The 13,739-nt window shown below is 41.6% G+C and overlaps 1 protein-coding gene across 1 annotated transcript; it reads right to left on the reverse strand.

Moving 5' to 3' along the window:
• Window positions 1–11,468: 11,468 nt before the first annotated feature.
• On the reverse strand, window positions 11,469–12,504 carry LOC147979377 (uncharacterized). The gene is made up of 4 exons (XM_087516737.1): window positions 12,463–12,504; window positions 11,988–12,074; window positions 11,808–11,904; window positions 11,469–11,719 (listed from the first exon to the last, which is right to left on the reverse strand). Exons 1-4 carry the CDS (start codon window positions 12,502–12,504, stop codon window positions 11,469–11,471), a joined length of 477 nt encoding a protein of 158 aa, XP_087372863.1.
• Between the last annotated feature and the right edge of the window lie 1,235 nt (window positions 12,505–13,739).

The raw sequence follows: 13,739 nt of genomic DNA on the forward strand, positions 1-13,739 counted from the left end.
TCGTTTCTAAAGAAATTATTATGCTCAAATTGCAAAATCATAAAACTCCTGACATTGCTTTCGATCTCTTCTAACCTTTTAAGGTGAAGATCACCAAATCTAGGTAGAGCCATTGTGACAAACAAGCAAACCAACACACAAGCAAACAAAGAGCAAGTGGGCAAAAAGAGGCAAATAGAGAAAGAGAGGGAGGATAGAGAGAGGGCGAATAAAACGACAAGGGTGAAGTGGGAGAGAGGAAAACGAGAGGCAAATGGCAAATAATGTAATGAGGGAGATAAGGGTTGTGATGGGTACTTGGTATGTTGACTTTTGCGTAGACTCCCCGGCAACGGTGCCAGAAATCTTCTTGCTACCTCTTGAGCACTGTGTTGGATTTCCTTGAAGAGGAAAGGATGATGCGGCAAAGTAGCGTAAGTATTCCCCTCAGTTTTTGAGAACCAAGGTATCAATCCAGTAGGAGGCTACGCGCGAGTCCCTCGTACCTGCACAAAGCAAATAACTCCTCGCAACCAACGCGATAAGGGGTTGTCAATCCCTTCACGGTCACTTATGAGAGTGAGATCTGATAGATATGATAGGATAATATTTTTGGTATTTTTGTGATAAAGATGCAAAGTAAAATAAAAGCAAAGTAAAAAAGCAAAGGAAATAACTAAGTATTGGAAGATTAATATGATGAAGATAGACCCGGGGGCCATAGGTTTCACTAGTGGCTTCTCTCAAGAGCATAAGTATTTTACGGTGGGTGAATGAATTACTGTTGAGCAATTGACAGAATTGAGCATAGTTACGAGGATATCTAGGTATGATCTTGTATATAGGCATCACGTCCGAGACAAGTAGACCGACTCCTGCTTGCATCTACTACTATTACTTCACTCATCGACCGCTATCCAGCATGCGTCTAGAGTATTAAGTTCATGAAAACAGAGTAACGCCTTAAGCAAGATAACATGAAGTAGAGGGATAAATTCATGCAATATGATAAAAAACCCATCTTGTTATCCTCGATGGCAACAATACAATATGTGCCTTGCTGCCCCTACTATCACTGGGAAAGGACACTGCAAGATTGAACCCAAAGCTAAGCACTTCTCCCATTGCAAGAAAGATCAATCTAGTAGGCCAAACCAAACTGATAATTCGAAGAGACTTGCAAAGATAACCAATCATACATAAAAGAATTCAGAGAAGATTCAAATATTGTTCATAGATAATCTTGATCATAAACCCACAATTCATTGGTCTCGACAAACTGTTGGAAATATGCCCTAGAGGCAATAATAAAATGGTTATTATTATATTTCTTTGTTCATGATAATTGTCTATTGTTCATGCTATAATTGTGTTACCCGGAAATCGTAATACATGTGTGAATACATAGACCACAACACGTCCCTAGTGAGCCTCTAGTTGACTAGCTCGTTGATCAAAAGAGAGTCATGGTTTCCTGACTATAGACATTGGATGTCATTGATAAGGGGATCACATCATTAGGAGAATGATGTGATGGACAAGACCCAATCCTAAGCATAGCTCAAAGATCGTGTAGTTCGTTTGCTGTAGCTTTTCTGAATGTCAAGTATCATTTACTTAGACCATGAGATTGTGCAACTCCCGGACACCATAGGAGTGCCTTGGGTGTGCCAAACGTCACAACGTAACTGGGTGACTATAAAGGTACATTACAGGTATCTCCAAAAGTGTCTGTTGGTTTGGCACGAATCGAGACTGGGATTTGTCACTCCGTATGACGGAGAGGTATCTCTGGGCCCACTCGGTAATGCATCATCATAATGAGCTCAATGTGTGATCATGCATTACGGTACGAGTAAAGTGACTTGCCGGTAACGAGACTGAACAAGGTATTGGGATACCGACGATCGAGTCTCGGGCAAGTAACATACCGATTGACAAAGGGAATTGTATACGGATTGATTGAATCCTCGACATCGTGGTTCATCCGATGAGATCATCGAGGAGCATGTGGGAGCCAACATGGGTATCCAGATCCCGCTATTGGTTATTGACCGGAGAGTCGTTTCGGTCATGTCTGCATGTCTCCCGAACCCATAGGGTCTACACACTTAAGGTTAGGTGACGCTAGGGTTGTTAGGAAGACTTGTATGTGATTACCGAATGTTGTTCGGAGTCCCGGATGAGATCCCGGACGTCACGAGGAGTTCCAGAATGGTCCAGAGGTGAAGATTTATATATAGGAAGTTGTCATACGGTCACCGGAAAGGTTCAGGGGCATATCGGTATTGTACCGGGGCCACCGGAGGGGTTCCGGGGGTCCACCGGGAGGGGCCACCTCTCGCGGAGGGCCTAATGGGCTGTAGAGGAAAGGGGAACCAGCCCTACATGGGCTGGCCGCATCCCCCCCCTTGGTCCCATGCGCCTAGGGTTGGGGGGAAACCCTAAAGGGGGCGCCCCTTGCTTGGGGGGCAAGCCCCATCCCCTTGGCCGCCGCCCCCCCTCTAGATGAGATCTAGAGGGGGCCGGCCCCCTTCCTCCTTCCCCTATAAATAGAGGGGCAAGGGGAGGGCTGCACACAACATCCAAGGCGCAGCCCCTCCCCTCCCCAACACCTCTCCTCCTCCGTAAGAGCTTGGCGAAGCCCTGCCGGAGTACTACAGCTTCACCACCACCACGTCGTCGTGCTGCTGTTGGAGCCCTCTTCCTCAACCTCTCCCTCCTCCTTGCTGGATCAAGGCGCGGAAGACGTCCTCGCTCCGTACGTGTGTTGAACGCGGAGGTGCCGTCCGTTCGGCACTAGGATCTTCGGTGATTTGGATCACGACGAGTACGACTCCATCAACCCCGTTCTCTTGAACGCTTCCGCTCGTGATCTACAAGGGTATGTAGATGCACTCCTCTCTCCCTCGTTGCTAGATGACTCCATAGATAGATCTTGGTGATGCGTAGAAAATTTTAAAATTCTGCTACGTTCCCCAACACAAACACACCGCAAAAAGAAGATTACACCGAATAGATCTCCACAAGAGAGGGGGAGAACATTGTATTGAGATCCAAAAAGAGAGAAGAAGCCATATAGCTAGTAACTATGGACCTGAAGGTCTGAGGTAAACTACTCACACTTCATCGGAGAGGCTATGGTGTTGATGTAGAAGCCCTCCGTGATGGATGCCCCTCCGGCGGAGCTCCGGAACAGGCCCCAAGATGGGATCTCGTGGATACAGAAGGTTGCGGCGGTGGAATTTGGTTTTTGGCTCCGTATCTGATCGTTTGGGGGTGCGTAGGTATATATAGGAGGAAGGAGTACGTCGGTGGAGCAATAGGGGGCCCATGAGGGTGGAGGGCGCGCTGGGGGGGGGGGGGGGGTAGGCGCGCCCCCTACCTCGTGGCTTCCTCCTTTATTTCTTGACGTAGGGTCCAAGTCTCCTGGATCATGTTCGTTCCGAAAATCACGTTCCCGAAGGTTTCATTCCGTTTGGACTCCGTTTGATATTCCTTTTCTACGAAACTCTGAAATAGGAAAAAAAACAATTCTGGGCTGGGCCTCCGGTTAATAGGTTAGTCCCAAAAATAATATAAAAGTGGATAATAAAGCCCAATAATGTCTAAAACAATAGATAATATAGCATGGAGCAATCAAAAAATATAGATACGTTGGAGATGTATCAGCGGTGTAGGTCCCGGTGAAGCTCGGTATTCCGATGTTCAGGTATCTAGTGGCCTCCTTCAAGTGTCGTCCAAAAGGGGTGTCTTCATCCGGTTGAGCAAACTTGTTCCTTGATTCCGCCATCTATAGAGTGGAAATCGGAGAAGAGTCAGAAATGAGTAGAGAAGAGTGTCATATGGCTCATCTTATTGGTCGCGTCCTACAGTTAGCATGTGCTCTGATACCATCTTCTAGCGATCCGACCTCAAACGGTCAAATCTCTATGCATAACTGTCATCCCTGGATCGGTAATGCTGACGCACACAGTACTTGAAGGATTTATAACAAAGTTCAATCACACACTTATTACATTGAATACCTCAAAAGAGAGTACTTATTACAATAATATGGTTGAAGGCCATCTAATGAAGATAACAGCGAAGGCTTGAAAGGTAAAATGAGTCCATCAACTCCAACGGCATAGCTGAGTGCAAGACAATGACCTAGCACACCTTACTCTTCGTCTGAAAAGTCTGCAACATAATACGTTGTAGCCCAAAACGGGTCAGCACATGGAATATACTGGCAAAATAACACTATAGAGCAATGAACAAGTAGCAGCTATAACTATATGCATATTTGGCTGGTGGAGGCTCTATGGTTATTTTTGTAGAAAGCTAGTTTTTCCCTACAACAAAGGAATATATTTTATTTAACTACAAGTTTGTTGAAAACATTGAGCATGGTAACCCCATCTCAATCCCAAAATTAATAATCATTAACCCAACAAATTAATTAAGTAAAGTGATGAGATCAACATAATAATTCAAGTACCAGATACTCAAGATGTCAATAACTGGCGACACGGCTACCCATGATTAGTTTGTACACTCTACAGAGGTTTGCGCACTTTTCCCCACAAGACTCGATCTCCTCCGTTGGATTTCTCACACTACATGGTGTTTGAGAAACGGATGACCGAGTCACAGTCTTTCAGAAACATTAGCCCTTTCGATGGGTAAACCATACCACCTACAATCCCCTACTTCTGCTAGTTTACCACTGAAAGAGGTCACGCAACATACTCAACTATGCCAGAGCCCATAATGGCTTGTGGCTGCACACAGAAGTTTCTAGCATGAACATTTTTATGATCCCTTTGAGCCTGGGTGGCGGACCATAGGATGATCACACGGATTCCCCGGGTTCTCCTTGGACAACACTCCCAGGTGCCCACAAACAATCCACCCAGATGTGTGTTAAAGTAGCCACCTTAAATAAACCCTTAGTTCATAATAATGCTCACAACTGTCATGAATCACTCAAACCAAACCACGTCTACGAGCATAGCATAGCAGTATAAGCATAACGTAGAAGTAACTCCCAGGGTTTAATTGAAAAGGGCAATAGGTACTACCTCAATAACTACTTCCCAAAACCCACATGTTAAACAGTTCCTACTCATGCAATGTTTGAGGGTTTGAAACTAATGCATAAAACTGGGTAATAAAGGGGTATGATCAAAGTGTTACTTGCCTTGCTGATGATCTGAAAACCCTAGTGACTCGTAGTAGCACGCTTCACACTCCGAAAACTCTATCACAAACAAACAATAGCATACATAAGCACTCAAGCAATAGATGCAAGGGTAAAACTCAAGAGAAAAGATCCAAATCGAAAGTACAAGAGAAGAGCTTCGATTTGCAAAAAGAATCAATCAAATCAAAGCTACGAAACTCTAACTGCGGTCAAAAGAAATTCAAATTCAAATCTGCTTGCAACCAAATTTTAAATTGTCAAAATCATGTTCAAGTTGGTTAACTAGAAAGAGGGTCCGAGACGAAGATTTTGGCATTGGTTTCACTAGATTTGGACAAGCAAGCGAAAAGTTGCGAGCATTTGAAGATCAGGGGCTAACCTACGATAAAAATAATCGTGGATAGGTCCCTGCCTGAAAATAAAAATAAAAGAAGAAGACTATCGAACGAACATTTGCTATCAGGGACAAACGGGCGAACATGTTCGCTAACAGTGACGTTCGAGTGAACGCTCGCTAATTAGCGAAACCGAAAAACTAAACTAAACCGATCTAACAAAAAAATCGGGGCGACGATTTTGTCGGTTTTACCGATTCAACAAAAAAACGGCGGCGGCGAGATCCGTCGAGATCCGGCGGCGGCGGGCAACGGCGGGGCGGGGTGAGGTGGAGAGGACGCGGCGGGGTCGGGGCGGCGTCGTGGCTTGGAGGGGGCGGCGCGAGCGAGAGTCCAGCTCGGACTCTCCTTGACGTCTGTGCGGCGCACGGCGGGAGGAAGGCGGCGGCGACGCGGGCTTCGGCACGGCTCGGCTGGGCCTTTGGCCTAGTCGGACGGAATTTTGTTTTAAAGAATTTCGCCTGAATAAAAATCCTAATAAATATAAAAAAATTCAAGAAAAAGATGCCAAAAACAATTTTCACCGTCAAATAAAATATTTAGAACAAAGTGAACATTTTTTGGCCTAAAATGCAATTTTCAAAAATGCATAATTTTCTAATTCAAATAAAATCTCAAATAAAATCCAAATAAAATACTTATTTGATTTTAAATTTTTCCTCCAATATTCCTCTCTTTTTTGAAGGAATTATATTATCTTCACTCTTTTAATTTAAATTTTGGAAATAATTGGAGAGAAAAATATTAAAACCAAATTGATCCCCTTTTCAAATTTGAGAAAAATTCAAATATGAAAATAAATGAAATCCCCAACTCTCTCCTTGGGTCCTTGAGTTGCTTAAGATTTCTAGGATCACAACCAAAATGCAAATAAAATATGGTATGCATATGATGACCTATGTATAATATCCAAATTGAAAATTGGGATGTTACAATGCCAAGTGTCGGTTACCCTTGACGAAAGCACTTCATGACGCGCCATTTATTGTCATGGAAGTGGACACTTCCGTGATGATAATTTTGATATTGTCATGGAACACTTCTACGATAGCACAGGTATGACTATCTTGATTATGTCATAAAATCGTCATGGATGTACCTGCATGAAAGAAAACGTGACCTACTGTGGCAAACACGTATCATCACAGAAGTGTATTTTTTGTAGTGTAGATAAAAGCATTAGTCCAACAAGATATATGTTGACATTAATTGCCAAAATCGCCCAGGGAGCACTTGTGCTTTCAACAGGCCACTTAACATTACAACATAAAACCATCTCATACATAAACTCATTATCACAATGAAGGCTATACCACATCATATGCATACCCTGCAAAACCAAGTTAGACGTCCTCTAATTGGTTTTAGCAAAATTTTAGTTACATGGTTAACCAGTTTTAACAAGTAACACTAGCTACCCATGTCCACAATTAAGGCGACGATTCTTGATGCTAGATTAAGTTTCGGGATGTGTGAAACAAGAGACTTAATTAAAAATCTCTAGCTCCACACTAAACTTCGTCAAATAAGTGTGACCCCCTAGAAGATCATCTATCTTAGGGACCCTCCTATGTATGCCAGAGCCGATCGATTGTCAGAACCTTGTAAGAAGCGACACCATGTCGTCGATGAATTGAACCGAAGCAACACTCCAGGGAAGCATAGCAAGAACATTAACCCTCACGATCACATGTGATCTAGAGCGCAACCTGCATCTACTCATAAAACCTCTCATGATGCCACTTTTGCGAAACTAGTAGAAAACAAAAAAAATTGCATCTACGATCATCCAAGATCAATATGAAGACGCATAATGGGTTGGGTTCACGATCATTACCATCACCCAGTTGCAGCGGAAGAAGAACTTGTCATTATAGATCATACTTAGAGTCCCTCATACCACCCACGAACGATCCCTCAAACTGAAGACCAAAAGCACGGCCTCTCTACTTGGTTGTAAGCGTGCAACCTTCACGATCCGGCAGTGCTTTGCCGTCTAGAGCTAATCGTCACCGGAGAATTAGAGGGAGGAGATTAGAACCACACTGGTCTTCTAATTATGAGGACAAGAGGATTAGCCAAGCTCTAATTAGTCAACTAGGACTAACTGGAACAAGAATTATAAGAACTAGAGGAGGCTCCAAAATTGTATATCCAATAGAGCAAAAAAACCTAGTATATATAGGTTGGAGGAGGAGGAGAGGGCAGCCACCGAGGAGGGAAAGTCCCTCCTTAGGGCACTAGCCAAGGGCAAGGAGTTGGACTCCTCCCATAGTCCAATTCGGCCCCCAATATGGCAAGGGGAGCGCCACTTCCTTATGGGCCCTTGTGGCCCATAACTCCTTCCACCTCTTGGCCTTTGAAGGCCCGTTGATATTTAATTAAATATAAAATGTATATATATATGTATATTAACATCCCCGGAAAACATTTCCCACCTATATATAATTTATCGGTAATACCCGATATTGCCCGATACTCTAGGGAACCCTTCCGATGACCCCGAAACGCTTCCGGATCCTCTCGAAGCTATTTTGAATACTCATGAAATAATTTGGAAAATATATTCACATAACTCCTGTCCTACTAACACTCAGCAAATCGTGATTACCTTAAGCTTGTGACCCCGTAGGTTCGGTAACTTACAGACATGGACGAAACCGTTCGTCCAATGATTGACAGCGGGACCATGGACGTTCGTATCGATCCCTGTGAGTACACGAATAATATGTGAGTGAACCTTTGGTTATAATGCGATGTTACCTTTGCTTCACAATACTTTACAAAACCCAGGATGCATCATTATCTTCCTGAGTCATCACCATGCTCACTATACCAAAATCCTCGTTACTAGTTTTGTTCTTCTTTCTCGTTATTGTGTTCCGACATCCCCGTGGCTAAGTCACATGTGTTTGGGCATATGATGATTGATGCCATCACACCGGGGGGGGCTAGGAATATCTCTTCATTTCCAAAGGAGCAAATCCCACTCTCGAGCTATCTGGTCACTTGTCAAACTTTCTGATGAACCTATAAGTCGTTGTTATAATCACCGTGTTACAGGTGATGTTTGAGCAACCCCAAAGCCCATCGTACGGTAAGAAGTGACCACAATAATCTCATGGTCTAAGGAGTAATATAACACATTAACACTATGTGTTATTACAATTGAATGGAGACGATATTAACTCAATCATAACAAACAAGATTGGGTCGATTCAATATGATCGTTCTTCTAACATCATAATCTTAATGTTGTATTAGGATCATCGTTACACTTAACGATATCCTAAGATCTGGAAAATGTGATCACCAATAACACTTGAGCTAGTCTTATAGACAAGCCTAGGAACCTTTTTCATTTACCATTTATCATACCACACATGCATATGAGTTTTCGACTAAATCGCATATTCCATGATCATACCAGTTATAACATAGGATATAAAATCCTTGATTATGAATATGAAAATATGTCAATACAAATATTATTGCTTCTAGGTCATATTTGCAACACATACATAGCTATAAAATTATGCATAAGAAAGGATTCAATAGATTGAAAATAGTTCAATGAATAACATAAACCCAAAATTCATCAGATCCCAACAAACACACCGCAAAAGATTACGTTAGATTGATCTTAGAGAAGATCATTGTATTGAAGATCAAAAGAGATAGAGAAAGCCATGTACCTACTGCTATGGACTCGTAGGTCATGTAGGAACTACTCACACATCATCAATGAGGCAGCAAGGTTGATGAAGATAACCTCCCCGATGATTTCCGCCTCTAGCGGAGTACCGAAAAAGGGCTCCAAATGAGATTGTGGAAGAACATAGGTTTGCGGCGGCTTAAAAATTGTTTCGGGTCTCGCTCCGAGTGTTTCAGAATATATGTGAATTTATAGGCCAAGAATTAGGTCAATCGAAGCTACGTGGGGCCCACAAGTCAGCGGGCGGCGCCCACCTGGCTTGTGGGGCCCATGTGGGTCTTTTTGTCCTCCCTCGAAGCTTCCAAGGTCTCTTACATTCCAGAAAATATCACTGTAAAGTTTCATCGTGTTTGGACTTTGGTAGGTATGGTTTTTTCTATGAAACAAAAACATGCAGAAAACATGAACTGTCATTGAGCACTACTTAATAGGTTAGTCCATAAAAATAATATAAAATGACATATAAAGCATACAAAAGTGATAATATAATAGCATGAAATAATCAAAATTATAGATACATTGGAGATGTATTAGCCATGTGCACTACCAAAGTAGCTAAATGTATAGAAGAATGTGGCATAGAAAGACAACCGAGAAAGGCCACACGCGCACTACTGTTCTTTGTCTTGATGGCAACACATTGAAACACTTTCCCACTAACAACCCTAGCCCACACACCCTAACCACTTACCAAGAAAGCCCACCAAGTGGAAAATCCCTCCACACACCCAGCGAGAATACCTGATCAAAATCGAGATATATACAATTCAAAATAAGCAATCTTAATTGATTACGATGCCTTAAAATTAGGGAGCATAGTGATATAGAAAATGAGGCAAGATGGGTGTGACAAAACCTAAGTTTCTATTTCATGAAAACTAGATGATGCACCGCGTGTTGTTGCGGGAATCTTGCTAAAACAGAAGTGCAAATAATTGGTAGAAAAACATCTAAAACTAATGGAAAGAAAATGCAGTCTGGAAAATAAATACGAATCGTATAACTTTTTTATTATAGTTAAAAGAACGTCATCATTAAAAAGATGTGAAGGGTCAACTACATAGATATGGTGCAATTGCCCAAAAAATATATTGTCAATACAAAATCTAATGCAAAAACTAACTTGTGAATAATTAATACTAGAAGGAAAAGGCGTGCTTTGCTGCGCCATTTGGATACCGGCTTTGAGTGCTCATTAGTTTGGTGATGATACACTTCGTTTTTTAGCAGCTTATAATAAAATAAATATCAAAAATTAAATTTGTTTAAGGACATATTGTGCAACATGTGTGGTGGTTTGTGATAATGGGTATTTCTTGTTTGACAATGAGTGAGAGGTACACTTGAAAATAGGCTGCCGTAGCATGCTTGAGTATAAACTACCAATTAGGAAATTGGTACATATACCGAGGATTTTGTAGGGGTTTACAATCTAAACCGTGAACCACCATAGGCATTTCAGACAACATAGTTATCTCAAATGAACAACAACCAACAAAATCATTGTTTGATACCAACACTGGGTGTCATTCCCTTCTTTGGTTAATATGAAATCTGGTAACCTCTAGCAGTGGATGTACATTTTATAAACACTTACCAAGAAGCCCCCCGGTTGCAAAAGACTCATGTCACACTCCTTCATTTTTCCAGCTAAACATTTCTTCAAATCAACATTAATGTGGAATTGGTATTCTCAAAGTTTTACAAAACTGGAAAATAGGACATTTCATTTTACTATTTCATCTATTCGTCAGCAATTAGATCTAAAACTCAAGGTCAAGTAACATCACAAAATTAGTTGCACCACACTTTACAACATTTCATTTTAGTATTTCATCTATTCATCGGCAATTAGATCTAAAACTCAGGGTCAAGTAACATCACAGAGTTAGTTGCACCACACTTTATATATCTACCTCGGACTCATCATCTTCGCCCGCGGAAGCGATGTAGACTACTTTGCCTTCCTCTTCCCTTTTTGTCCTTCTCGGTGGAACTATCTCAGCAAAACTGCTAGAGGGAGGAGCCTCGACATCTTTTTGTCCCTGTTGAAGCACTCACCACTCTGCAAAAACGAGCCGCTTTTCTTTTTGAAAGGAGAGGCCCTGATCCTCTAGGCCTTCTTCTCACTAGAAGGACACCGAGATTGTTGTCATTAGTAGGCTTGAATATTTCTTCCATCATTTCTGCCTCATGCCTTTGCTTTGAGCTGGTGCCCTCTTTTTGATGGCAGTCGTCTTCGGCTTTTCGGCAACAGGCTTTCTTCCTTTAGTTTTTTTCTTAACTTGCATGGAAGACCCCCATCCTCGCTCTCATGATGTGGCTCTGCTATCTCTTCATTGGAAATCTTAGCTAAGGATGACATGCCCTTCTTTGTTGCGCCTTTTTTGTTTGGTCCGTTCCTCCCTTTCTTTCCTTTTCGTTGTTTTCCTATTTCCCTGGCTGCACAAATGGTTACACCATCAGCATAAACTTGTAAGAGATGGATGTTTTGTGTTCACACACACAACATAATGCCAACAGCCATTACCACTATGTTCTGGAGAGGAATCCCCAAGATTATAAGCAGCCAAGCGGTCTTTCGGATCAGCCACTTCTTCCTCTTCATCTTTCACCGGTGCACTTGCCTACGAAATTGTTAAATTGACCTATCAAAGCAGCAAATAAACTATGACATAGGAGATAAGAAAAGGCTTGATCAAGGACCAACCTTCTTGGGTGGCTTCTTCTTCTTTTGTCCTGCAGGTTTCTTAATTTGTGGTACAAAATTGTCACCGTCGCTGCCAGCCATATTTGCCTTGAAAAGTTTGATTGTTTTATCAGTAAAGAGCAACGACCTTTCATAATAATTGTTTGGCATGGTCAAAGTCCCTACAAGCAAGATGATGTAGATAATTTTTCAAAATCCCGGTACTAAAATTCCCCCCAAAACGACTATCATGTATTAACTAATTCCGATTCTCACAATTATGGTACAACACATATATAGGAGAGTGAGACCAACAATGCTCCCATTTGAATCTATTTCATCCTAAAATTAGTACACATACTCCTCAGCATTGATTGATTCCCATTACTCATATATACATGAAGGGGTGGGAATCACATAGAAATTGCAGAGAAGGGCGACCGATCAAAACTGTAATTCATTATGTGCAAAAACATGATATAGATATCAATGCTACCTCATCCCAATCTTTCATTCCAAACAAGCTAGAGTTCAACATATGTAGAATCAAGCTCCATATTGTTTGACTGAACACATGCAACTAAATCGCCAATTCTCACAGGAGCACACCCTGCAGCATACTGAAACAAAGCATGAAAATATGAAGTGAGAACTTAGGTGCATGTCAAGAATAGAGCATTACATGAATCAGTGCATGGTCAGGTCCTCACTTACTCTGGAGTGGCTACCAGCAAAAGCACTAGAACGGAATTGCGATCTCTATCTCCAAGATCATAGCTATCCCCTGTCAAAATTGCAATAAAGCACAACAAATGACCAACCATCTCCATCCATTTCTCCACTCATGTTCGCAATATAGCTTGATAAATCCTCAATTATCTGATTGATGCCTGCACATGGCTCGTACGCAACTCAAAGTATTGGAGAATTATTGTTCAGTCTCCATGAGAAACTATCATTATTACAAAGTGATACTTTCTAGTATTTTAATAGGTAAGTTAACAATGAAATAAGTACCATGACAGATATGGTGCAGAAAAGGCTAACTTGATTCATGAGCACTTATTGCACATCTGGGAAGATGTTTCGCTTACAAAATATACCCAAAATTTTCAACTATGCACTAGAAGGAAGAAAAAAATAAGGCGAGGGAAAACTAAACCTCACAAAAGACATGAATTAAAATTGGGAAGAAGTGCTTAAGATACTCGCATTTAGTGCTTATGAATCGCATGAGGATCCCCTCAGCGCAGACGCTACAATAAGCAAACACACAAGAACAAAAGTTTTTTTAAGTGCAAGGTAGTGATCACTACCTTGTATTAAAAAAGGTCGTGAAGGCCAACCATGGTCCGGGCGCACACGAGAATCAACAAGCAAAAGCTTGTAGAAACAAAAATGAAATGAAGGGAAAAACAACAAAAGAGAGTACATGAGTGTAAATAGTTTACGTGCCAGAAAATATATGTGCCCAAGATAGGAGAGAAATCTTGTGTGATTCCTTCATTGCCATGTTAGCCCAGAGCTTCAAATCCTCGCTGATGCATTGTGAAATCAAATGTGGTGGCAATTCTTTGTTATTAAACACTTCATTTCTGCATTGCCGGAGAGTAACTGTACAGGGTGAAGGAAATATGCCCTAGAGGCAATAATAAAGTTGTTACTTTATATTTCCTTATATCATGATAAATGTTTATTATTCATGCTAGAATTTTATTAACCGGAAACTTGATACATGTGTAGATACATAGACAAAACACATTGTCCCTAGTA

Source organism: Triticum urartu, chromosome 3A (genome assembly GCF_056163025.1).
Source record: "Triticum urartu cultivar PI428250 chromosome 3A, HENAU_Tu73, whole genome shotgun sequence".
NCBI lineage: Eukaryota > Viridiplantae > Streptophyta > Magnoliopsida > Poales > Poaceae > Triticum > Triticum urartu.

Bases quoted from the DNA above. Each gene is read 5' to 3' on its own strand.
- LOC147979377 (XM_087516737.1), bottom strand. From the start codon at position 12,504: ATGTTGAACTCTAGCTTGTTTGGAATGAAAGATTGGGATGAG. The intron at 11,905-11,987 runs GTTGGTCCTTGA...ACAATTTCGTAG, and splicing joins AGAAGAAGCCACCCAAGAAG to GCAAGTGCACCGGTGAAAGA. The intron at 11,720-11,807 runs GTAATGGCTGTT...CCATTTGTGCAG, and splicing joins TTCCTCTCCAGAACATAGTG to CCAGGGAAATAGGAAAACAA.